Source organism: Leucoraja erinacea, chromosome 34, assembly GCF_028641065.1.
Source record: "Leucoraja erinacea ecotype New England chromosome 34, Leri_hhj_1, whole genome shotgun sequence".
Classification (NCBI taxonomy): domain Eukaryota; kingdom Metazoa; phylum Chordata; class Chondrichthyes; order Rajiformes; family Rajidae; genus Leucoraja; species Leucoraja erinaceus.
Window position 1 is genome coordinate 13391130 of NC_073410.1, and position 27147 is coordinate 13418276.

The 27147-nt window shown below is 44.4% G+C and overlaps 3 protein-coding genes across 7 annotated transcripts in view; 1 reads left to right on the forward strand and 2 right to left on the reverse strand.

Annotated features, from left to right (window-relative positions):
- The window catches only part of sec31b (SEC31 homolog B, COPII coat complex component), a 62240-nt gene extending 61297 nt beyond the window's left edge, over positions 1-943 (reverse strand). Inside the window, exon 1 of the mRNA XM_055661866.1 lies at positions 817-943. The gene's annotated coding sequence lies outside the window, so the exon portion shown is untranslated. The remainder of the gene's footprint in view (positions 1-816) is intronic.
- A 4334-nt stretch (positions 944-5277) lies between these two features.
- Positions 5278-27147, reverse strand: part of ndufb8 (NADH:ubiquinone oxidoreductase subunit B8) — a 212145-nt gene continuing 190275 nt past the window's right edge. The window contains exons 2-6 of the mRNA XM_055661885.1: positions 11038-11194; positions 9016-9142; positions 7498-7597; positions 6550-6705; positions 5278-5470 (exon numbers count right to left, since the gene is read on the reverse strand). Coding sequence (XP_055517860.1) covers positions 5378-5470; positions 6550-6705; positions 7498-7597; positions 9016-9142; positions 11038-11194 — 633 coding nt within the window. The 3' untranslated portion in view covers positions 5278-5377. The remainder of the gene's footprint in view (positions 5471-6549; positions 6706-7497; positions 7598-9015; positions 9143-11037; positions 11195-27147) is intronic.
- The window catches only part of hif1an (hypoxia inducible factor 1 subunit alpha inhibitor), a 54367-nt gene continuing 38909 nt past the window's right edge, over positions 11690-27147 (forward strand). For 3 of the 5 annotated variants that reach the window (XM_055661874.1, XM_055661876.1, XM_055661875.1), the window contains exon 1: positions 11691-11979. In XM_055661874.1, the coding sequence (XP_055517849.1) occupies positions 11836-11979 (144 nt within the window). In that variant the 5' untranslated portion in view covers positions 11691-11835. Of the gene's footprint in view, positions 11980-27147 lie in introns of all 5 variants that reach the window. The other 2 variants (XM_055661873.1, XM_055661872.1) reach the window with 2 other exon arrangements.

Sequence of the window (27147 nt, forward strand, 5' to 3'; positions counted from 1 at the left end):
TGGGGGGGTGAGTGGGGGAGGGTGGTGAAGTGGGGGAGGGTTGAAGTGGGGGAGGGGTGGGTGAAGTGGGGGAGGGGTGAAGTGGGGGTGGGGGGGGTGGGTGGTGAAGTGGGGGGAGGTGAAGTGGGGGAGGGTGGTGAAGGGGGTGGTGAAGTGGTGGAGGGGGTGGGTGGGGGGGGGGGGTGAAGGGGGGGAGGGTGGTGAAGTGGGGGGGGGGGGGTGAAGTGGGGGAGGGGTGTGAAGTGGGGGAGGGTGGTGAAGTGGGGGAGAGGGGTGAAGTGGGGGAGGGTGGTGAAGTGGGGGAGGGTGGTGGGGGGGGGTAGGGGAAGGGGGGAGGTGGGAAGTGGGGGGGTGGGGTGAGTGGGGGGAGGGTGAAGTGGGGGAGGTGGTGAAGTGGGGGAGGGTGGTGAAGTGGGGGAGGGGTGAAGTGGGGGAGGGTGGTGAAGTGGGGGAGGGGGTGAAGTGGGGGAGGGGGGGAGGGGGAAGTGGAAGAGGGGGTGAAGTGGGGGAGGGGTGAAGTGGGGGGGGTGGGGAGGGAGGGTGAAGGGTGGGAAGGAGGGTGAGTGGGTGGTGAAGTGGGGGAGGAGGGGGAGTGGGTGGTGGTGCACACGAATCACGGCTAAGGTGACAAGCCCTCCCTCAAGCTCTCCGTGCTGTCACACAGCAGCCGCGGGGCCTGCGGAGGGATGCAGGCCAACAGCCCCCTGCCCCAGCCGCGCACCCCCGGTTCGCAGCGACCACGCAGCGCGGCGGGCGGGCGGGCAGACCGGGGCACGGCCCGGCCCCTCTGCCGCCATCGCGACGGTTGCCGCTTACCGTGGGGACGCTGACGGAGATCCACGACCTGCCCGCCCGCCCGCTGCCGCCGCGACGTGGCAAGTGCGCCGGCGCGCAGCCTCCGCTCCGGCGCGCGCACGTGACCGGTGGGCCGGCCTCTGCCGTCGACATCTTGGTGAACGAGCCCCAAGGTTGCATCATGGGGAAGGATCCATATGGTAGCCATCTTGGTGAAGGATCCATGGGGTTGCATCTTGAGGAAAGATCCCTACGGTGGCCATCTTGGTGAAGGATCCCTGGGGTTGCATCATGGGGAAAGATCCCTAGAATGGCCATCTTGGTGAAGGATCCTGGGGTTGCATCTTGGGGAAAGATCCCTACGGTGGCCATCTTGGTGAAGGATCCCTGGGGTTGCATCATGGGGAAAGATCCCTAGAATGGCCATCTTGGTGAAGGATCCTGGGGTTGCATCTTGGGGAAGCATCCCTAGGATGGCCATCTTGGTGAAGTAGTCATGGGGTTATCATCTTGGGAAGGGAACACCAAAGATACTAGAGGAGCTCCTCTAGTGTCTTTGGGGAACACTGGGGTCGCCATATTGGGGAAGGAGTCCTGCGGTCGCCATCTTGGTGAAAGACACCTTGCGTTGCCATATAGGGGAGGAGGTCCTGAGTTTGCCATCTTGGTGAAGGTTCCCGGCAGTGGTGGTCAAAATACCCGTGGCAACGTTTCACCAAACAAATAATGTATGTATCTTCCCACCCATCCAATCTGAAAGCAAGCAAGCTATTTACAGGAAGGAAATAAATGTACACGAAACACTGCTTCAACAGGCATCTGTCATCAAGGATCTTCAGTATTCCTATCGCTGCTACCATCAGGCAGGTAATTCAGAAGACCGAAGTCCCAAGCCAACAGGTTCAAGAACAGCTACTTCCTTTCACCATCAGGTTCTTGAATCGATTTGCTCAGCCCAAATCCTACCTCAGCAAAGGACCTTCTCTTGCACTACCATTGACTTGTTTACTAATTGTGGTTTGCACTCCTATCATGTTTTTTTTATTGCACATTCTTTTTGTCTTTACTGTAATACAGAATGTGTATGTGATTCACATTTGTGTGTGTATGTGATGCTTTTACAAGCAAGATTTTCTTTGCACCTGTACCTCACCATTCTTATGTATGTGACAATAAACAACTCGACATGGGAAAGATAAAATGTTGTCAATACTCACTAGATCATGCAGCATCTGCAGAGAAACAACATTTTAGTTTGAAGATCTTTTGTTAGAAAGAGTGCCAAATATAAGAGTGTGGGAATAATAGATTACACTGAGACAGCATGTAAGAGTCGCCACGTTTCTGGCACCATCTTGTGCCATTCAAGTGCAAAGTTGTTAAAAAATTGGGAGTCTTACATTGGCCATAAAGGTTCATTGTCCAGGCTGCAGGGTTGGCCAGGCAATGTGTTGATGTCCTTCACCGCAGCTCCGCCTCTCCATGCCACTGCAGGCTGCATTTGATCAGCGCATTCAGTCACTTGGAGCAGGGCCCAATCTAATTGTGCCCAAGACTGCTGCAGGCTTCCAGCGGACCACTCCACTAACACCGCGATGCAGACATCAACCTGCAAACCCCATGCGTGGTGGATTTGTTACTAGATGGAGTTGAAATAATTAATATGGTAAATGATCATGGCTCACAAGGCCAGCGCTCAGCATCTGCGCCCTGAAGCATTTCCCAGAGCCGAACTCGGAACACCCAGAGTGTTTCCGAGGGCACGGGGGCAAGATCACAGCCCACTCACCAGCACCATTGATTTCCTCCATCCACCGCTGCGGCCATCTGTTTCAGTAATAAAATTCCTCGTTAAGGAGGTAGTTATAGAAACAACACAAAAAAGTTTGGGTGTGGGGAGAGAAGGCTCGCGGAAATTCCCCGTACCCACCCAGCAGATGTCTGCAGCTCTGTAGCATCTGGTAAATCCCTCCCCCATGCTTACCCAAACTCGCAAGGTCATGTGATAGGAGCAGAATTTGACCATTCAGCCCATCAAGTCTACTCCGCATTTCAATCAGGCTGATCTATCTCTCCCTCCTAACCCCATTCTCCCCATAACCCCCGACACCTGTACAAATCAAGAATGTATCTATCTCTGCCTTAAAAAATATCAATTGACGTGGCCTCCACAACCTTTGGTGGCAAAGAATTCCACAGATTCACTACCCTCTGACTAAAGAATGGTATATATTGGGTATCCATCAGTCGGGTGCTCTTAACCCGCGGAGGACCAATAAATCCTCAAAGAACTCCAACAAATTTGTCAAACAAAAAAAAATGTTGAGACTGCTTGTGATTTTACTAAATTTTTTAACTCTATTTAAGCTTGGAAACTGTTATTACTTCCTATTGCATTTTATAATGACAGTCACGCAAACTCACTGTCGTTTCCTGCTTTCTGTCTCCCTCTTTACTTGAATTGTGGCATTACATGTGCTACTTTTCAATCTTCTGGGATCTCTCCAGAATCTCGAAAATGTTAATCATCATTACAATCAAAGCACCCTAATCCGTCTATGCTCTTGCCACTTTTTCATTTCAAAATCAGAAGATTCACCATTTCCACTTATCACAAAACACTCCTTCCAGGTGAAACAGTGATTCACTTGTACTTCTTTTGATTTAGTGTACTGCACGTAGTGTTCACAATAGAATACACTTGAGAAACAAAAGTGACTGCTTTGCAAAATGTGTTCAGAATGCAAGGGTGGTGCTAATCTTCCATTTTTCTGTCATTAATCTTTGACCTCTTGCACTGTTGCAACAAAACTTAATAGAAATTTGAAGAACAGCATCTCATGTTCCAGCTGGCACGGTGTAACCCTCAGCTACAGCTTTTGAATTCACCATTTTCAGACAATGATTCTTTCCAGTTTGTATTAGAGGTGGCTATTACAGATAAAAGATAATTATACTGTAATACTATTTATTTTATTCCAGATATTGCCTGACCTGCAGAGTATGTACAACATTCTCCTTTCAGATACACTTAAAATCTGGACGACGACTGTGCCCCTAAGAAAACAGGACCAAACAAACAGACTTGGTAGTAACTCAAGGTACAAATTCTGAAATGGGGAATCCTTGGATACATTGTAACTTGATAACCTGTAAGTGTTGGGATTGCAACTGTTAACCAAACATAATCACGATTTAGAAGGAAGCCAGATGTACAAAACCCACATTTTTGAACAATACAAAAATAGGTTGGTGGGATAGTAAGTTGAGAGGAGGATATTATCAACCTCCAGAGATATTAATAAGTTAAATGAAAATGCCTTGCACAAAAAGTTGGCATTTGGAAAATAATGTGGGAAAACATGACATTGTTTATTTTGGAAGCAAATAAATATAGCTATAAAAATGCAGAAAGCTGCAGCACAACAGGAGTTGGGGGTCCTTTTGCATAAAATACTGAAAATGAGTAAACAAGCGTAATAATAGGAAAGGCTAATGGAATGTTGCCCCTTATTTTGTTAAGGGCTTGGACACGCTAGAGGCAGGAAACATGTTCCCGATGTTGGGGGAGTCCAGAACCAGGGGCCACAGTTTAAGAATAAGGAGTAAGCCATTTAGAACGGAGACGAGGAAACACTTTTTCTCACAGAGAGTGGCGAGTCCGTGGAATTCTCTGCCTCAGAGGGCGGTGGAGGCAGGTTCTCTGGATGCTTTCAAGAGAGAGCTAGATAGGGCTCTTACAAATATAGTGGAGTCAGGGGATATGGGGAGAAGGCAGGAATGGGGTATTGTCTATTGTTGGCAAGGGAGTTGGAACATAAAAGTTGGGAAGTCCTAGATGTAAATGGCATGAGTTTGTCCACATTTAGAGTATGTGAACAATTTTAGTTCCCTATTTAAAGAAAGATTTTATTTCATTAGCGGCATTTCAGAGAAGGTGCACTCAGATGATCCTAAGTATGGAATAATCGTTCTACGAGATAAGGCTAAACAAATTTAGAGAAGTAGAGATTCTTCTTTGTGGTGAGTAAATAATGAGAGGCAATCTCAATGAAACGTAAGATTTTTTTAATGGTCTGGGCAAAGTAAAAGCTGTGGATGTTTGGTCTTCCAAGACAGTCCAAAACTGGAGGATAAGTTCTCAAAATGGGGATCCCATTTATGACTGAGATGAGAAAGAATTTATTTTCTGAGGGGTGTGAGTTTTCAGAATTCTATGTCACACAACACTGTAGGGACAGGATCTTTGTGTATATTAAAGGCTGAGATGGATGGATATGGCCCAACTGAACAGAAAGGCAATACCACAAAAACAGAATGCAACCACAACAAAATCAGCTCTGACAGTTCTAACTCATAGCAAATAGTAGTTTGTGTGAAAAGCAACGGAACAACCCATGTTATGGATTAGTTCCTTCTGTACATGTTAAATCTGTTCCACAATGGCCACTGGAGTCATCCTCCAAAGTAATTGGAATATAATTTTCATAAATATGATGGTAATTTTATTAATGTTCTTTAGTCCATTATTCATTGTACACATAATTGTACACATACCCTGTAATCTGCCACAGAAATATAATCATATAACATAGTTGTGCACTTTGGGTGGTTCTTCATCAGGCGAACCTCCATTCTCCAGGTAAAGATTGTTGTAAGGATATTGTTTAGGAGCCTGAAAGGAAATGTTGTCATCATTACAATTTGCAATTATTATATTGTAAATGTTCTTGCATTGCTATCAAATGTTCAAATTATTCCCCTTCAGCACTGTGAAGAGACTGCTCCGAGGCGACAGATTTCAATCACTCCCAAAGCCATCTTCCCTTCTCGAGCAACCAAAGAATACCATCACTTTTTCCATCCTTGCGCATCAGGATCACAAAATAACTTCTCTGGTGAACTTCTATTTTCCAATGGGATTCATATTCTCTGCTCACAACATAGTCCCATGATTATTTTAATTTTCCACCAACTGTAACCTCTCTGTCCTCAGCTTTGTTATTTCTAATAAACCTAAACAGAGCATCTCAATTTTTGATTATACACTTTGTCAGCATACAGCTACAGTGCCCTCCATAACATTTGGGACAAAGACCCATCATTTATTTATTTGCCTCTGTACTCCACAATTTGAGATTTGTAATAGAAAAAAAAATCACATGTGGTATTGATCCAGTTATTTTTATTTATTTCCTTTACCACTTACTTTGCTTTGAATTAACTTTTTTTTTTGATTATCAATCTCACCTTTCACCATTGTACAGACCTTTATGTCTTTCTGTTGTCCTCACAACTTTCCAAAGAAATGAAAAAAAAAACTTATGACATACAATGTTGCCAATCAGCTGATTACATCTGTACAGATCCACAAAGAACTGCCTAACCTAAATGCACCTTGCAGAGTTTTGTGCATTTTGTGCACAGCTTTCTGAATATATATCCAAACATTCTTTAAACTTGATAGAACTTCCTTTCTCTAAAACTATTTCAGGTAGCGAATTCCAGATACTGGAGAAAAAAGGTCTCATTTTCCACACAGTCCACCTCATGTCTCATTTTCCACCCAGTAAACCAGATAATTTATTCCTCTGGTTTTTGACCCACTTCCCTGTCCCAGAAAATTAGAGACATTTTGGTTTTCTCCACCTCAGCCTTTCATATCCTATCATTGCACTTGAGCGGTGTTCACAAGATGACAACATTTGACTATAAATGAGAGATTAAATAGGCATTAACATAGCAAAAGCTTACCACTGGCTGGTAGGAGGGAAATATTTCTCCAACGTAGAACATGATGAGCATAAATCCTAGAAAGCCGCAAAAGTGCTTAACCATAGTATTCCAGTCCACGGGGCTTGGGGAGGTATCAACTCGATTACGAATGAACATATCAAAATCCCAATGCATCTGGAAAAAGCAAACAGGAGAAATATTTTAAGCAGAACACAAAATCAAAATATTTCTTAAAAGCATGATCCGATGGATACATATTACAGTTGAAGCCATAAGTACAGTTTAGTTTGAATAGACAGAAGAAAATGGAAGGTTCTGTCTAAACTTGGTATACCTTTTGGCTTAATTATTGATATCACTCAGTGCACTGGGCAAACAAAGTTTCTTCATCAGTTCTTTAGCATGTGTATTAGATATTCATATACCTCCAAAAGTACAGATAATGAGCATGTAGATATCTCAAAGGCAATAGTGCTTACTAAATATAAACACTGTTTTCCTTCCTCCTGAACAACATGTACAATATGTTTCATCGATGAAATTAAAAGGTTAGAAGCTTTTTGGCTTCTCCACTTTGCATTTCTTTTCATTTCACTGCACATCTCGTATGTGTATGTGACGAATAAACTTGACTTGATAAACTTGACACTGACTCAATAGATAAATGCATATTCTTGGATGTTCAACTAGCTACATCACGAGGAAGAAAGATCCCTCCTTGGATTTCAGTGTCAGATATGAGATGAAACTTAGCAAACATCTTCACACTCATAATTAGCATTCAACTATAAATTACAACTTGCTAACAATGAGCCAAATTAAGATTCACTATGAACTGCACAGAGAGGAAAAATGAAATTCACTAGAACATATTTTGTAGGAAAGCGGAGCAAAGCTGGAGAGTTTCCAGAAATTCAAAATGTTATTGAGAATCTGGACTGCTGCTTCACATTTCTTGCTACTTACCGGTTCACCATAATTTCTTCGCAGGTCAGGTTCATCCCAAGAATACCATGGATCTCGCTCCTGCTGTGACTTGTCCGGTAGCTTTGGGTAGTCACCAAATCTATTAAGGGGAAAATAAATTTTCAGTTTTACTTTTGGGATTCTTGTCTGGATCTTCATTAGTTACCTCAGGCGGTTACACACCCATTGTAAGTTATAACATTGAAGGAAAAAAATTAATAGCAGTCCCTTAAGAAAACATTGAATAGTTCACAAAACATTGAATAGCTCATCCATTGAACTTCTGGATAACCAGGGCACCTTCGTCAAACTCCCGTGTATTCACTATAGTTCGGCCTTCAACAACAAAATTCCAACCAAACTCACCTCCAACCTGTAGAAACAAGGAACTTCAAAGGCAGGTTCACACAAAAGAACACAGTGCTGGAATAACTCAGTGGGTCAGGCAGCATCTCCAGAGAACATGGATAGATGATGTTTTAGGTTGGGACCTTTGTTCAGACTCTGATGAAGGGTCCTGACCCGAAATGTCATCTTTCCATGTTCTCCAGAGATGTGTTGCCTGACCACTGAGTTACTCCAGATCTTTGCGTCCCTTATTTCCATTTCCAAACTCCTGGATCTAAGGCTCACCAGCCTCCCCTACCTCCGCAACTGCATTCATGGCCTCTTGCCCACTGACCACAATCAGTAAGAGTATGTGACAAAACATCCAACTCAATAATTCTCAACTCCGAAACCCGGCAAGGTTACGTCTTCATCCTCTTACACTCCTCTCTTTACATTCGCGGCCGAATTCTTTGTGCCTAACTCCAACTACAAATTTGCAGGTGACACAACCATAAGTGGGCTAGATTTCAAACAATGATAACGTGGTACTTGATGGTCGGCATGGACATGGTGTGCTGAAGGGCCTGTTTCTGTGCTGTATGACTATGAGATTGATTCTAGGGACAGTGCGTTTGCCCTATGAATAGAATTCAAGTACAGTGATGTTTACTCGAGTTCAGAAGAATGAGAGGTGATCTCATTGAAAACAACAAAATTGTTAAGGTGTTAAACAGAGATTGTATTTCCAGTTGTTTAGTTGCATGATGCAGCTCATAATAAGATGTCCATCATTCTGGACAGAGAAGAGAAAATATATTTCTCCCAGAGTAGAGTGAATCTTTGGAATTCTCTAACCAAGAGGGACTGGAGGCTCAGTTCTGAGTGCATTTAATACAGCGATCAAGATATATTTGGGTATGAACAAATTAAGGGATGTCAGATTAGTACAGGAAAGTGGCACAGAAGTAATAGATCAACCATATACATTGAATGGTAGAGTCGGCACCGTGAGCCTAATCGCCAACATGACTATTTCTCACTCTCTTGCAATCTAAATGCTTAAAAATGAATTTGACCTGCAGAAGCCATCTCAATGGCTACATCAGACCCTCTTCACTTAAAAGATACCAGGATAACTTGTAAATGTCCTATTTTCTAGTACACAATATTATTCAGAAAGAATCTCACCCCATTCCATCATCCGGATATGGCTCATAATCCTCCACTCTCATGTTGTATTTCTTTGCTGCTAATGCTCGTTCCTCCGGTGTCCTGGGATATGGACCTGGCAGCATGTCCTTGGAAAGGCCAGAGGCTGTGAAACAAAACCAAAATGCAAATGAAAAAGATTTGGTTAACATTTCACTTAATTCTTTTTAATGGTTTTCCCCATGTCAATTTGGAAGTACGTGATGAGAAGCTGGAAGCAGGAAGCCTCGGGCTCAGGGAACCATTAATAGGAGGAAGCTAGTATGGAGGAACCAAAGAAGAAAATAGAATCTTGGATAATCAAGAACTACTGGTGCCAGAGCATCCCTGCACCCCTGTCATCATTGTGCAAAGGACTTTTGAGACAGTTTGTTCCAATTGGCAATAATTGCCCACATCACAACTCTGTAGACTTAATTTTATGGTCATACACACGAGAACAAGTGACAAATCGCAAAATGTTCATTTTAATCAGACATTCGCAGCAGGCCTGCATCCCAGTATTATCAAAAACAGGAACTTTCTCACATTTATAAACACTTTAGAAGGGAGATGAGGAGGAATGTCTTTAGTCAAAGGGTAGTGAACCTGCAGAATTCAGTGGCACAGAAGGCTGTGGAGGCCAGGTCAATGGATATTTTTAAGGTGGAGATTGGCAGATTCTTGATTAGTACGGGTGATGGGGTTATAAGGAGAAGGCAGGAGAATGGGGTTAAGAGGGAAATATAGATCAGCCATGATGGAATGGCGGAGTAGATTGATGGGCCGAATAACCTAATTCTGCTCCTATAACTTATGAAATCATTTAACATAATGTAGCAAATGAAAATTAAACATGTTCGTTCCAAATTACTGTAATTGGTGTTTCTTTATTACTACTGCCTTTGTTTCTATTTCCATTTTTTGGGGAAAAAGGTCTTCATCCTATAGATTCTTTATCCCATCTGCAGAATTCTTGGTCTATGTGAAACTCTCCATATCCTTCAGACCCTCTCTAAATCTATTCATCATTAACTAGCAACGTGACATTGACTGTCTCAATTTTTATTCTGCATTAATTCACTTTGGCTCATCACCTGGTGAACGTGTAGCTCACTTCGGATCAACTCAGCATGATCAGCAGACCTGTTGACAAAGGCAGTGCTGTTGTTGTTGATAAATAAGCTACATAGAAAAATAGGTGCAGGAGTAGGCCATTCGGCCCTTCGAGCCAACAGCACAATTCAATATGACCATAGCTGATCATCCAAGATCATGGAAATCATGGGATCTTTGAAAAACGAACCAAAATAACCCTCACCACCCCAAAAAGACACAAAGTGCCACCCCAAAAAGACACAAAGTGCTGGCGTAATTCAACGGGTCAAGCAGCATCTCTGGAGAACATACACAAGTGACGTTTCAGGTCAGGACTCCTCTTTAGACCAGAGCAAGGCCCCGACCTAAAATGTGACCTGTTCATATGTTCCAGAGATGCTGTCTGGCCTGCTAAGTTACTCCAGCATTTTGTGTCATTTTTTCTGTAAACCAGTATCTGCATTTCCTTGTGTCTACGATCCTTCTCCGGAGTATCCTGGAAGAAACTGTTCTCAATATTGGAGTTGCCACGATATATGAGAACTTAGAAACATTTTAGAGGCATAAGACATTGTAATGCTGCAATCTTGAGCAAAATACAAAGTGCTGAAATAACTCAGCGGCTCAGGCAGCATCAGGGAAGGGAATGAATCGGCTACGTTTTGGGTTGGGACCTTTCGTCAGGCCCTCAGCTTAGCTTTCAGTCTTTCACTCATAATGATAATAAATGAGGTCCCTTCCATTTGCCCGAACATAGTATCTGAAATAAACGCAGCTTATGCTCGGCAAGGCAGGACAATCTGTGATGACCTTCCATCTGAACAGAGCCTGAAGCCGAACCTCAGGCCTTACACCGGACATCTCCAAGGTCGATGTCATTAAACCACCCACTGTCGCTTACACCAGTTAAAGCTCAGCTCTCACCAGCCCGGACGGAGGTGCAGCTCCCAGCTAGTTGCAGGTTCTTTGTAATGCCCCGGGTGAGAGCCCGAATCCAACGGCCGGTTGAAGCCATCTCCTCCCGGACAAGCGCCGAGGCAACGCCGAGCAACCTGCCCTGCGCAGGCGCAAGATCGGAGTTGAGCCCGGCGGCTGATTGATTCCTCCATCCGCCAGATGGCGATGGCGGGGTGGTTGCGTTGCGGCTGTCGGCGCTGCGGTCCTCCGGCCCGACGTGGGGGGGGCACTTCAGTCCTCCGGTCGGATGGGGGCGCTGCGATCGTCTGGACCAATGGTGGCACTGCAGTCGTCCGGACCAATGGTGGCACTGCAGTCGTCCGGACCAATGGGGGCGCTGCGATCGTCCGGACCAATGGGGGCACTGCAGTCGTCCGGACCAATGGGGGCACTGCAGTCGTCCGGACCAATGGGGGCGCTGCGATCGTCCGGACCAATGGGGGCACTGCAGTCGTCCGGACCAATGGGGACACTGCAGTCGTCCGGACCAATGGGGGCACTGCAGTCGTCCGGACCAATGGGGACACTGCAGTCGTCCGGACCAATGGAAGCGCTGCTGCCGTCCACCGGCCAGGTGGGGGCGCTGCGGTCGGACGGCGCCAACGCCGGCGAGAGATCTCCCTCCCTCCCCTCCCCTCCCTTCCCTTCCATCGGGCGCTGCTCTGCCTCTTGTTCGCACCGTCCGCCTTCTTGCTCGGGATCTCCGTCCGTTTCTTTGCTGGTGCAGCGGGACTCGGCAGCGAGGAGGCGGAGGAGGAGGTGGTGATGGCGGCGGAGGAGCAGCAGCAGCAGAGCGGAGACAACCGGGGATGGAGCGAGGCTCAGCTGAGGAACTACACCTTCGCGACCAAGGCCATCCCCAGGATGTCCCACAGCGACCCACGGGTCGATGCCTTGATAGACAACGAGGTAACAAAAGCAAAAACCACACGGGGGCTGGGGGACGGAGGGAGGAGAGAGAGGTGAGCAGGGAAGAAGAGAGGGAGAAGGGAAAGGCTGACCTGTCGATCCTAATGGAAAGTGTGTAGGAAGGAACTGCAGGTGAAGACACTGAAGATAGACACAAAATGCTGGAGAAACTCAGCAAATCACCTCTGAAGAGAAGGAATAGGTGACGTTTCTTGAGGGAAGTTTCCCTCTCCCCTGACTCTCATGTGAAGAAGTGTCTCGACCCAAAACATCACCCATTCCTTCTCTCCAGAGATGCTGCCTGTCCAGCTGAGTTACTCCAGCATTTTGCGTCTATCTTCGGTCCTGATGGATAAGTTTAATTTAGTTTATTTATTGTCACGTGTACCAAGGTATATTGAAAAGCTTTTTTATTGCGTGCTTCCAGTCAGAGGAAAAGACAATACGTGATTACTATCGAGCTACCCACGGTGTACTGATACATAATAGTGTGAATAACGTTTAGTGCAAGATGAAGTCCGATCAAAGATAGCCCGAGAGTCTCTAATGAGGTAGATAGTAGTTCAGGACTGCTCTCTAGTTGTGGGTAAAATGGTTCAGTTGATAACATCCGGGAAGAAACTGTTTTTGAATCTGGAGGTGTGCGTTTTTCACACTCCTGTTCCTTTTGCCCGATGGTAGAGGGGAGAAGAGGGAGTGGCTAGAGTGTGGCTCGTCCTTCGTTGTGCTCTTGGCCTTGCCGAGGCAACTTGAGGTGTAAATGGAGTCAATCGAAGGGAGTAGGAAGGAACTGCAGATGCTGGATTACAACGAAAATAGAAGGAATTAGTCGAGACTGTTGGGTGGCGTCAGTCTAGAGAAGGGCCTCGACCCGAAACATCACCCATTCTTTCGATCCAGAGATGCTGCCTGTTACGCTGAGTTACTCCAGCATTTTTATGTCCATCTTCAATAGAAGGGAAGGTAGACAAAAATGCTGGGGAAACTCGGCAGGTGAGGCAGCATCTGTGTAGGGAAGGAATACCTGACGTTTTGGGTCGAGACCCAGGAGGTTGGTTTGTGTGCTGATCTGGGCTGCGTCCGTGATTCTGTGCAATTGCTTGTGGTCTTGGATGGAGCTGTTCCCAAACCTTGCTGTGATATATCCAGAGCACTCTTCCTGATCTGGCATGTATTTAAAAAACAACTGCCTCACGACTCGGAAAACATTCATCCTTCGACTAACACTGCCAGTGCAAGTTATCCATGTTATTTATGTGACGTCAGCTGGTTCTTGTTTCTACCTTACCACAGGGAATACTGCAAACTACTTGAAAACCACCCCACCCACCCCCCAAAAAAATCAGGTCGGAAATCAAATGAAATAGAAAATGATGGAAATGCTCTGATGGTTCGGTAGTATCTGTGAAAATAGGAGCAGTTAACATTTTGGGTTACAAATGTAATGCAGAATGTTCCAGCATTTTCTGATTTTATTGGCAAAACACTTCATTGGATGTAAATGATATGGGCTTTTCTCAGGTCACGAAAGATGCCGAATAAATACATTTATATACTTAATCTGAAACAATATCAAATTTTAAACAGTGAATTTTGGATACATATGTTAACTTCGCAAGTGTTGCTGTTATACATGCAATAGGATCACACAAACACCACAAATCAAATTACCAATCACATTCAGAACACAAAGTTCTGGAGGAACTCAGCAGATCAGGCAACATGAGTTGGGGGGGGGGGGGGGGGGGGGGGGGGGATTGGACAGATGACATTTCGGGTTGGGACACTTCTTCAGACTGATTGAAGTTGGGATTGGACACAGCCTGGCAGGAACTGCAGATGCTGGTTTAAACCGAAGATAGACACAGATGCTGGAGTAACTCAGTGGGACAGGCAGCATCTCTGGAGCGAAGGAGTTGGTGACGTTTTGGGTCGAGACCCTTCTTTGGACAACCTAGTCTGGCAAGAGATAGTTGGATGTAGGTGAGGGGGTGGGGGAGGGGGGGTGTTTGGCAGATGGATGGAGTAAGTGACAAAGGATGGAGGTAAAAAGGAGACAAAAGGATATCAGTTAAGGCAAGAAGAGGAGAAATGACATGTAAAGCCAGAGGAAGGCATATTGGTGAAAGGGGAGGTAGACAAAAATGCTGGAGAAACTCAGCGGGTGCAGCAGCATCTATGGAGCGAAGGAAATAGGCAACGTTTCGGGCCGAAACCCTTCTTCAGACAAAGGGGACATGGGGGATAAAAGGGAAATTGGAGACTGAGATCGGCGTGGGAAGGAGGGGAAAGGAGCAGGGTGACAAGGGAGGAGGTCAGGGTTAGAAGACGATAGGAGGAATATATGCGTACTCTTTGAGAGGATATGGGAAAGAGCGGGAGTATTACGTGAATACCTCTCTTCCACCTGATTCATGCACCCACATTCCTCCCTCCAACTTTACGTTTCACTCCTCCTCATTGCTACATATCCGACACCCCTTTGTCCCCTTTTTCACCTCTGGCCATTGTCACCTACTTCACACATCTGGCATTCAAACCCCCCTCACCCGTATCACTTGCCAGGCTTTGTCTGTCCCCAACTCTCTATTCCAGCTTTTCCCCACTACTTCTTCAATCAGACTGAAAATGGTTCCTGACCCATGCGTCATCTGTCCATTCCCTCCAGAGATGCTGCCTGACCTGCAGAATTCTTCCAGCACGTCTGTTTTGCTCCAGATTCCATCATCTACTTTCCTGTGTTACCAAATGCATTGTTTTTGCTGATAATTGGGAGGAATGCTAACTAGAACAGCAACTCCTTCACCTCACCTGGTTATTGTCAAATGACACTGTAGCGTCATTACTGATCATATCAACCACTAAAATAAACAGCCACGGTCTTGTTTTATTCAAAGAATGAAGAGATGAGAAACAAAACTCACCCAAAAAAAGTTATTGCCAGTGATTTCCCTGCCACCACTACAACCCCCATCCCCAGCTTACTTGCCTAATATAGAAATCTTTGATTGGACTTTACTGGCTTTATCTTGCACTAAACGTTATTCCCCTATCGCATATCTGTAAACTGCGAATATCCCCATTGAAATCATGTATTGTCTTTCCGCTGGCTGGTTAGCACGCAACAAAAGCTTTTCACTGTACCTCAGTACACGTGACAATAAACAAAACTAAAAATTGGTCTAGGTTTGGCCTATAGCCTCTGTTACTAGCCTATTTCTGCCACATTAGAGCAATCACATTATCCTTGCAGCTTAGTTTTCGTTGTGATTTTGATCCAAGCGCACCCCACCTCTGTCACAATCCCAGTGAAATTCATTTTCCTTGTATAAGGGCAAGGTTGAATTCTGATCTGAAACCCTCTTATTGTGAATAGTCTTATAACCTTCAATAATTAATATCCAGCTCTGAGACTTTGCAGAATTTTAAATGCTCAGGGATTTTTTTTTCTTTAGCAAGGAAAATGGGAGAATATAAAAGAGAAGACCTAAGTGGAGAGTAAAGTTATGCCCCTGTCCCACTTAGGAAACCTCTGGAGACTTTGCGCCCCACCCAAGATTTCCGTGCGGTTCCTGGAGGTTTTTGTCAGTCTCCCTAATGGTCGAAAGTGGTTTCCGCTTCTTCTATGTTCCGGCGATTATTTAAAAAAAAAATTCAAAGCCGGCCACGACGAAAAATAGGTTGCCGTTTTAAAAATCGGTAATTTTTTAGTTGAATCCGGTTGCGATGCTAGTTAAAAGTGATTGCCGGAGGTTGCAGGTAGTGGAAGGTCTTCAAATAAAAAATCACTGATTTTTAAAACGGCAACCTATTTTTAGTCGTGGCCGGTTTTGAATTTTTTTAAATAGTCGATGGAACATAGAAGAAGCGGAAACCACTTTCGACCTTTAGGGAGACTGGCAAAAACCTCCGGGAACCGCATGGAAACCTTGGGTGGGGTGCAAAGTCTCCAGAGGTTTCCGTTCAGGTTTCCTAAGTGGGACAGGGGCATTACTCTTAAATCGGGAACATGGAAAAAAAGGTTTGTTTGGGGAAATTAGATCCATCAGTGTAAAGAGAGCAGGTAGAAAGTTCACAAGACTGAGAAACAACTTGAAACAAAAACAAAGGTAGAGAATTTGAGAGATGAAGATAAGTACACATTTTTGTTGTTTGCTGTACAAATGTAAATGCATTTAACAACAGAAATGCATAGAATTGATCAGTGCTCACTTTAGCATTGATAAATTGTTTACAACCCGGAGAATCAGCTTAGTATTAAAACAAAAGGTAGACACAAAATGCTGGAGCAACTCAGCGGGACAGGCAGCATCTCTGGAGAAAATAGGCAACGTTTCAGGCCGAAACCCTTCCGGGTTTCGGCCCGAAACGTTGCCTATTTCCTTTGCTCCATAGATGCTGCTGCGGGTTTCTGCCCGAAACTTTGCCCATTTCCTTCGCTCCATAGATGCTGCTGCACCCGCTGAGTTCCTCCAGCATTTTTGTCTACCTTCGATTTTCCAGCATCTGCAGTTCCTTCTTAAGCCAAAGGAAAGTAATCAGTGGGGTCTGGCTCTTGAATTTTGCTGTTAACGTATGAAAGTTACTTAGGGCGTGGGATGCAGAATAAACATATGGTTACGATCCTTCTGAACCGGTATGGAGAGAAGGCAGGTACAGGATACTGAGTTGGATGATCAGCCATGATCATATTGAATGGCGGTGCAGGCTCGAAGGGCCGATTGGCCTACTCCTGCACCTATTTTCTATGTTTCTATGTCTATGAAAGGTTACTGATTGACAAATTTATTGCTGAATATTGAAGTTGATCAAGTTAATGACGTGAGTCACCATTGGAAAAGTCGTGCACTGTTCCCAACTATTTTGGCAGCAATGCAGGAATGTGCCAGCCATCTGAACGAGAGCAATATGCTCTTCGTTTCTTTTAACCGACAGCAAAATAAAACCACAAGACAATTTCTGTATGCTAGATCTATGTCACGCTCACCTAATCACTCCTGCACCATTGTCCCTGGCATTCAGGCTTTTTCTTTTGCCTCTTAATTTTAATTTATATTTTGGCTTAACAGTAACATTTCTGTAAGTCATGGTTGAAGGAAATATCAAAAACATATAGGAAGGAACTATAGGTGCTGGTTTACAACGAAGATAAAATACTGGAGTAACTGAGCGGGTCAGGCAGCATCTCTGGAGTAAAAGAATAGGTGACTTTTTGGGTCGAGACCCTTCTTCAGACTGAGCGTCAGGGGGAGAGGGAAACTAGAGGTATGAAAAGGTTCAGAACAAATCAGAGCTGGCGCCGATGACCATGGAAAGGTGGAGTTCTCTATGGTCCATTGTTGACTGTGGAAGGGATCTATGGAGGCGAACAGTAGAACTGGCAAGCCAACTCGGGGAGGGCCAGAGACTCTGATGATAAGGAATAGATAAGGTTTTGGGTCGAAACGCTTCTGCAGACTTAGAGTCAGGGGGGATCCCCCCCCCCCCCTCGTCGTCCTGCCATTTCCCCTAGTTTCCCCCTGACTCTCAGTCTGAAGAAGGGTTTCGACCCGAAACGTCACCTACTCCTTTCCTTCAGAGATGCTGCCTGACCCACTGAGTTACTCCAGCATTTTGTGTCTGCCTTCGGTTAAAAACCTATAATGCCTTACATTCGTCTCCTGGGTGGCTGTGGAACTCACTCCCTGTGTTTCAGAGGCATGATCACGACAACAACACTACAGTGACAATCTGTCCTTCCACCAAATAATTTGCTGTGTCGCTGTGTCTCTCTTAGCAGCAATCATGCCTTGGAAACAAAGAGAAAAGATTCAAGAGACTACCAAATTGGTGTCTCATTCTACTTCAACTCCATTTTCCCTCAGCCTTGATACTTTGATATTGTGCTTGTCATTGAATCTGTAGGTTGTGGTTTCAAACCCTGTACCTATATTGTGGTATAACACTTACATACAATATTGTGAGTGCTGCACTGTCAGAGGTACTATCATTTGGCTAATATGCGTCAATGAAGTTGTAAACTGAGGCCACACAATGAAAAGGGTCTCTAATTTCTGGAAAACAAATAGAGTTAATTCTCTTTATTGAGGGCATGAAGTTAGTAATGTTACCTCACTTTGTCTGCAGTTACATCCATTTGCAATTTTAGATCTCGATTTGCTTGTGTAACGTGGGCTTATAGAGGCTTCAATAACCCTTTGAGGGAATTTTATTTCGCAGAAAGAGTGTCAGTGGCCTTGACCCGTAATTGTTTGCAATTTTGTCAGCCTTGGCTAAATGTTAACATAATTGGCTCCAAGTCAGAATACATAGAAGAGTGCAGCAGAGGAACAGCTCCCGTCGTCCCACAATGTTGATGCCATGATCTTGTCTGTACTTGATCCTTATCCCTCTATTCCCTGTACTTCCAAGTGCCTATCTACAAGCTTCTTAAACACCACAATCATATCTGCCTCCACTACTACCCCAAACAATGCATTCCACGCCCCCATTATTCTCTGTGTTTAAAGATAAACTTGAACCGCACATCTCCATTAAACTTTCTCCCTCTCATCTTAGCTTTGGATATTTCCACCCTGGGGGAAAAGGTTCTGACTGTTTACTCCATCTGTACCTCTTATAATTATATATGCCTCTATCAAAGCTTCACTCAACCTCTGACGTTCCAGAAAATGTTACTTATTTAAGCCTCACTCTGAATACTTCATTTACACTGAGGAAGAGGTGCTTTGGAAGTCAGTTTTTAAGAGAAGATGTTACACCGCATATTTCCTTTAAGGTTAATACAAATAATCACATGGCTCTATTCTGAGAAATGGAGGGAAGTTCTTTTACTATCTACGCTACATTTATCTTTCCATTAATATAAATCTGGTCTTTATCTCATGACTGTTTGAAGGAGCCTGCTTTGTGACATGACTCTTGTTTCCTATATTACAATAATGGGGGCATTTCAGGTGCACTAAATAGACGCGTGTCCTCTTCAGGTTAGGTGGAATGCTTTAAGTCTATGAATCTATTTTTCATACTCTGAACTACCTCTGATAAACAGCTGATTGTGTGTTCTGGCTACCTACCCCTATGCTGCTTCAAAACTATCGGCGTCTAAGTTTGCCAATGTTCTGGAATTGCCTTTGAGCTTCCAGCTTCTGAAAATTAATCAATTTCCAAAACTCACCGTACGCAATGGAGATGGAAAATTACCTCTGTTTCTCAGAACAGTATTTATTTTTATTTATACGTTCTAATCTGGAACATTATTGAAGTTCATAAAGTGGGCTGCTTGTTATAATCACTTGGGTATTCGGTCCAAATATAGTTGGCAGCCATTAACATGTAACATTGCCGGTTACGCTATTGAACAAGGAACTGCAACCGCAATTTTTAAAATGTTAGCAATTTCTAAAATTAAATATCGTAAATCAGCAAGAATGGCCACAGTGCCCTATCTGCTTATCTTTTTAGTAGTATTAGTGCATTATGTCAGGCATTTGTGTCTAAATATACTCTGCAAAGACTTTGCCAAGCACTCGTTAGTCTTTGTGCTAAGTGTAAATTATAATTTGCATTTCATGAGAGAAAGGTTCATGAGAGAAATGGGCGTCTCAGCAGTGATTTGCTATCACAATGCTGCAGCTTTAATAAAGCATGTTTAACTTCCCACCACTTCTACACTTGTACATTATTAATGAAAATTAAAACCTGATGCCAAATAGCACAATTGATCTAATTCATGACTCCGATGGAGATGGGGGTGAACGACACAAATTTGATCTCAGCTCCACTTTATTACCATTAATCTCTGCAGCCCAAAATGCTCCTTAATGTGTGTACTCATTTTACAGAGATTATGAAACGTGTAGTTTCCTGTTTATCCTATGAATGTTTAGCACCTGTCTTCAATATGTTTAGTCCAGAGGGTTTGAGTCATCAACTTTAGTTTATGAATCTTGAGCTAAGTAAATATTGTCCGTGATTCCACTCTTCCTGAACTTTAATGACTGCATTGCCTTTTGCCAGATAGTGCTCCTTGGATTTGGACATTAGATTGATTATTTTGTATAGGAAGGAACTGCAGATGCTGGTTTAAACCCAAAGATAGACTAAAATGCTGGAGTAACTCAGCGGGACAGGCAGCATCGCTGGAGAGAAGGAATGGGTGACGTTTCAAGTCGAGACATTCTTCAGACTATTATTTTAGTGGGCATCGCAGCGTACTTCATTCATTCATACAAAATCCTTCCTTTTATTTGTGCTTTAATATCGGAACCCATAGAGTTGTTTGAGATTGCCACGTGAACAATAGTCCTTGTTATTGTCATAGGAGCACTGTCACCACAGTCATTGTTGTGGTGCAGCTTTGCTCAGCTCACTTCTGTGGATCACACCTGAGTTGGAGATGTGTGATCCACATACCCCACCGCAGTTTCCACAACCTTAGCTGATGCAGGTTTCAGTACTGAGTGAACACTGTCAATTGGACCAGATGGTAATCTGAGGCATTATCTCCCAATCAAATGTCCAAAAGCAAGGAGCACTATTTGCCACGAGGTAATGCAGTCATTAAAGTTCCAGCACAGTGGAATCATGAAGAATATGGTCTTTGCTCAAGATTCACAAACTATAGCAGAGAGAGGTTGGTGACTCAAACCCTCTGGACTAAAAATATTGAAGACGGGTACTAACGTGAGTTAGTATCTATAATATTTTTTGATGAACATTTACAATTGTATGACACTTTCTCGAGGAAAACAACGATTCCCCAACTCCTAGATCAATGTTAGTCCTTCAATTTACACCAGTAAAGCTGATCAGCTGGTTATTTATTGGGCTATTTTCTCAGCATCTAACCATTAGCTCAAGGGTCAGCAACCTATGGCCCCCGGGCCGAATGCTGCCCGTAACCCGAAAGACGTATTTTTTTTCCCCACATAATTATCCGGCCCGCAGACTTCCGTCATCTCCAGTAACTCCCAGGCCCGAGGCTACAGTGCCCAGGCGCAGTGATGCAAGGAAGCCTGCACTGGCGGCTGCAATGACAGAGCTGCCGAGCAGCGCCAAACTCTGGCTCAACTGCATCCTGCGCAAAGCCACCGGCACAGCCATGCACTTTCTGTGTCTGGGCTTCACTGTCGGGATCGCGGTTGTCAATAGGCCGGGGATGAGTGAGTGTGAGTATTTGAGCCCACCGCCTTCAGGACAGAGCCAAGGCAATGGTCCGTAGGTGCGCCATGTTGGTGAGCGCCCGTAACCAGGGGCCAGTGCTCCGGGTGGCGTCCTCGAAGGGCCGGGATCTATGTGAACACGTGATTTGAGGCCTGCCATCCGGGGCTGGATGGGGGCAGGATCCATGTGTACACGTGATAGATGTGGCCCACCATCCGCTCACAGACATGCGTCCAGAATAAGGTTGCCAACCCCTGCATTAGCTAATTGACTGCAACTTTTCTAAAGAAAACCCTGGCTTTCACAGACATTCCCTTTGTTTTAACTATTCTCTCCACCCCACCCCTTCTCCCCTGCTTTTCTGCAACTTAAAACTAACTCGATTTTTTCATACCCAAATCTGACAATTGGTGTTTAACCCAAATCGTTAATCTGTTTCTTTTCACACATACTGCCTGACCTGCTGAAAACATTTCTAGTTTTCTCATTTAGTTACAAATTTGCAGACTGCAGTTTATTGCTTTTCAATTTTTGATGACATTGCATTGTTGGTGAACCTTCTGGATGCAGGCCTGTTGCATTTGCCACCCTTTCTTCAATGTGTACATTATAACTAAGAATCTTGTAATCTCGTAGACACAAAATGTCGGAGTAACTCAGTGGGTCGAGCAGCATCTTTGGAGAAAGGAAATGGGTGACGATTTGGGTCGGAAACCTTCTTCAGACGCAAAACGTCACCAATTCCTTTTCTGCATAGATGCTGCCTGACCTGCTGAGTTACTCCAGCATTTTGTGTCTATCTTCAGTATAAACCAGCATCTGCAGTTCATTCCTACACATCATACAAATCTTGCTGGTTGGATCACTTCTTACCCTTGGCAGAGTTCCTAAGCGATGTCCCATCCATGAAACGGCCAAGCTTGTGAGATTAACTGGCTACCCACCTGGAACATCACAAGAACGTCAAACCATTGTTCCCATTTTGTCTTCCTAACTTTTCATATAGTCATCAATCTGTGTGAAGTGCCTTGAGAGTATAAAAAGCATTATGTTAAATTGAGGTGTTTCTTGAATGTGAAGTCCTGACTTTGCACCAAACTGATCTGAACTTGTTCTCCTTGGAGGACTAATCCCTGCTATGCTTGCCCTGGAGGTTGAATTTTACATTAGAGTTCAATTTATACTATGTGTATATAGCATTGATGTAAAATATAAATTGTCACGGGTTTAAGTGCAAAAACCACAGCTCTTAATGGAGATACAATAAATTTCAGTTGCTGGAAGCTTGTGCAAAAAAAACAAACAGCTGTAGAAACTCAGCAGGTCAGGCAGCATCTGCGAAGGGAATAGGCAGCCGACATTACGGGTCAAGACTCTTTTGGCTCCTTTTCACCTTCATAATTTGTCACTTTCTCCCATCTGCCTATCACCCCTCCCTCGCATGAATCCACCTACCTCTTACCTGGCTTTGCCCCACTCCCATCTCTCTTTTTGAGCTTTCTCCTCACTATTCCAAAAGAAGTCCCGATCGGAAACATTATCTGTCCATTTCCTCCACAATACAATAATACTTTATTAGCCAAGTACATTTTGCAACATACGAGGAATTTCATTTGCCAAGTCATTCATACAAATAAAAAGCAATGGAACACACAAAATGCATTTTAACATAAACATCCGCCACAGTGACTCCTCCACATTCCTCACTGTGATGGAAGGCAAAAAAAATCTCATTCTCTTTGCTTCATTGTTCTCCCGCGATCGGGGGCCTTGAGCTCTCCGTTGACGGGACGATCTTGACTCCTGTAGTCGGCGGCGTTTGGGCCCTCCGCGCCGGGGCGATCAGCACCTGCATCGGGGGATGTCAGCTCCCCCGTGCCGGCGAGGGCTGGTCAAACCTCTGCATCGTTGGAGCATCCCGACAAGGCCTCTCCCGAGACTGCGAGCTCTCGATGATAAAGTCCGCAGGCCGCGGTTGGAGCGATCCCGGGCACGATGCTGCCTGACCTGCACAGCTCCTTCAGAACTTTGTTTAGTGCCACTGTCCTTCATGCTGCGTTTACTTTCATCATCTAACATCAGCTGTGAGGAGGCAATCAGCAAATACTGCAGTGGCGTAGCTATCGTACATTATTGCAGAGAAGCAAAAAGCAAACTGCTGGATGAATAGTGGGTCAGGCAGATGCTGGCTCAATGGGTCAGGCAGCATCTGATTCACCCATTGAGTTCTTCCAAAGGTTTGTTTTTTGCTCAAGATTCTAGCTTCTGTGGTCTCTTGTCCATTATCACAGAGTCTGTTATTCCAGTTTGTGTTACTTTAACTATGATCTTTATTGCAAGTGAGTCTACTCCATTGTCACAATAACAGGTCCAGGGTTATATTGACTACCTAAAGGAATTGTTGAGATAGAAAATAATTGCAGGGCTCCAATTGCTACCACGTAGATGTCCTTGTGTCCTGAAATATCTGTGCCAAGTTTTTATACCTCCCTCAATGTCTTATCTGATCATTGAAGATGGACACAAAATGCTGGAGTAACTCAGCGGGACAGGCAGCATCTCTGGGGAGAAGGAATGAGTGACGTTTTAGGGTCAAGACCCATCTGAAGAAACATCACCCATAAACCAGCACTTGCAACTCCTTCCTACACATCTTTTCTGATCGTTAACTGATTCAGCCATGCAGACAAGGAATCTGAACCATATTATCGAATCCATTCTGACTTGACTGTGACAGCAACAGCAACAGCATTGTGTTGCCGGCTATTGCTCTGTTCTTAGGCATGTTGAAAATTGCCTGGGTGCCCCATCATGGCTCCCACTTTCATGGCACCAGTATGGATGTCAGGATAGATATAAAGTGCGTTTGGATGTCGTGATATGGTCCCAATTAGATTGCAGACACTTTGTACCTCTTTATTCTATGTCTCATTCCAATCCATATCCTGGAAGTCAAAGAACAATGATGTTGGCACAGCTGTTGCCCTACCTCCTGAACCAAATAGCTGGTACACCCTGTGTTTCGTTATGGTATTGCATTATTTGGCCAGATCGGAGATTGGATAGAGACTGACACTGTTGCAAACAACTTCATCCATTGTTATAACATCTGTTCCTGCTGTACAAGGTACAAGCGGATTTTGAAAACAAATATTGGTGTTTTAGATTCATATCCCTCAAGTAGAGAAAGCAGAGTTGCAGTCTAATTCCATCCTCACTCGCAATCTATCTATCTATATTACTAAAAGTCTGTTCTTGACCGGTTTTGGCCATCTGTGCTGCGATATCCGAGAGAACGCCGCCACCTACGGCCGTCATTTTTGACCACCTTGCTCAGAGCCCCCCTCTGCCGCATGTGTGCCGAGGATTTTTCCCGTCGATTAAAAATGGCAGAGATATTAATGTGTTTTCAAAATTCCCCATATTATATTAGAATTGGTGGAGAGGTGGAATATTGCGTTGGATGACCAGCCCTCCTGTGTGATGCTGGGACCCAATGGGACCCACTTAGTCTAGTTTATTATATAAACTGGTCCTACACTCTCCATATAATTCGTCATTTTGGAAAGTACTTGTTTTTTTGCCAAAAAAGGACGCAGGGCCATTAAGTTTATCCCTGCCATTGCCTGTTCTGATTCCTCCACCTGACCATTCCTTTGTCTCTTTGTTTTCAAAATGCATGCCTTGCATCTGTGCGGGCCATTTATTTGTTCAATTGATCATTAGGAAGAGCAAACCTACCATTTTCACCCATCATCAAAATTATACCTATGTTCTTGGGTCTATTTCTATCACTTGGCTGAGCTATCTTGGGCTTATCTGGGCTGAGAATCTGACCTTGTATCCTCTCCATTGGAAAGCTAAACATATTCGGCAGCCTCACCTGTCTCTGAAGATACAAAGTATTGGAGTAACTCAGTGGTTCAGGCAGCATTTCTCGAGAGCATTGATAGGAGACATGATAGGAGACTCGAAATGTCAGCAATCCATATCCTCCTGAGATTCTGCCTTTCCCACTGAGTTACTCCAGCACTTTGTGGCTTATTTTGTAAACCAGCATCAGCAGTTCCTTGTTTCTACATTTTGCTTGCCTCTGTCTCTGCTGCCAACCTGACCAGAAATCTGTTCCTCTGGTACTCGGGCATTTCCCCACTCCCTCCTGTCCTCTCATTGTAGTCACACTTTTACCATTTCACCCAATGTCATTCCCAACTCTAGGCAGCACAATGGCACAGCAGTAGAGTTTCACAGCATCAGAGACCTGGGTTCGATCTTGACAAAGAGCGCTTGCCTGCGTGGAGTTTGTACGTTCTCCCTGTGACTGTTTACGTTTTCTCCAGGTGCTCCTTACATTTTCCAAAGATGTGTGGGTTTGTGGGTTAAATGGCTTCTGTAAATTGCCTTCAGTGTGTAGGGTTAGAGAGTGGGATAACATAGAACTAATATTGGAGGAGCAGCACCTCATATTCCGCTTGAGCAGTTTGCACCCTAGCGGCATAAACATTGACCTCCAATTTCCGGTAGCCCTTGCTGTCTTCTCAGCCCTCTGACTCCTCCTCTTCCTTTCTCCTTTCATCTCCTCACCCCCCCTCCTCCCCCGCCCCCAACCTACATCAGTCTGAAGAAGGGTTTCGGCCCGAAACTTTGCCTATTTCCTTCGCTCCATAGATGCTGCTGCACCCGCTGAGTTTCTCCAGCACTTTTGTCTAGCATAGAACTAGCACATGGGTGATCGATGGTCGTTGTGAGCTTGATGAGCTGAACAGTCTGTTTCCATGCTATATCTCTAAACCAAACTCTAAACTTTTAAACCGTCTCCCTCCTTGTATCTCCTATTCCTCTTTTTAAGATTTTTTTAAAACCCTTTATATTGACAAAGCTTTTTGTCATCCCATTATGTATCTAATGATGTGGAGTTTGTTTATCTGGCTCTCCAAACCAGTTTTTTTTTTTACAACCTTAAGGTTGCTATCGTAATGACATTTATTTGTTCTAAGATTGATATTCTCGTAATAATCAGAGAATGGTTCCCCTAATAGGGAGACCATTCTGTAAGTGAAATGAGACTGAAATCTGTGGGCAACAGAAGGGAACCAGTTGAATGGCTTGAGTCAATGCTCACAAAAAAATAGATTTGTTAATCATTGAGGCATCTCAACTGCTTTGTGAGTGACCTTGTGTTGTATGGTCACAGAAGTGTTATGTATTGACAATTATGCGATATGCAATTCCATTCACATCTCTTCAACTACTGAAATGGTAGACGACTTATAGAGTCTGAGTCATACAGTCTGAAGATGGGTCTCGGCCCAAAATGTGACCCATTCCTCTCCAGAGATGCCTCCTGTCCCACTGAGTTACTCCAGCATTTTGTGTTTATCTTTGGTAGAAACAGGCCCTTCAGCGCTGCTTGCCCACACTAACCAACATGTCCCATCTACACTAGTTTGGCCCATATCCATCAAAACCTGTCCTATTCATGGTACCTGTCTATTTGTTTCTTAAATGTTGCAATAGACTCTGTCTCAACTACCTCCTCTGGCAGTTCATTCCATACACCCACCAACTCTGTGTCCCTATGTGACATAAACTCTAGAGAGCATTCAGGCATGGGCTGATGTGACAAGCAACATTTACATCAGATAAGAGTCAAGCAGTGACTGTCTCTAACCCTTGATATTTGCTAGAACTATTGCCAAATTGCCCACTATCTACATTCTGAGGGTCATATTGATTAGAGGTTCAAGTGAATATGCTGCATGAATTCAGATAGGCTGGGTGTTTTATGGTGAGTGGCTCACCTCACAGCCAAAGTGATTCCACCATCAGGAGGGCATTTTTTATTCCATTTGCATAGCCAACCTTAGTTTGTAATATTTGCTGCCTACAGACTGAATCACTTGCCCATGGCCGTATAAAGTAGAGGAGTTTAGTTTAGAGATACAATGCAGAAATAGGGCCTTCAGCCCACTGAGCTCAACCAGCGATCCCCATACACTAACA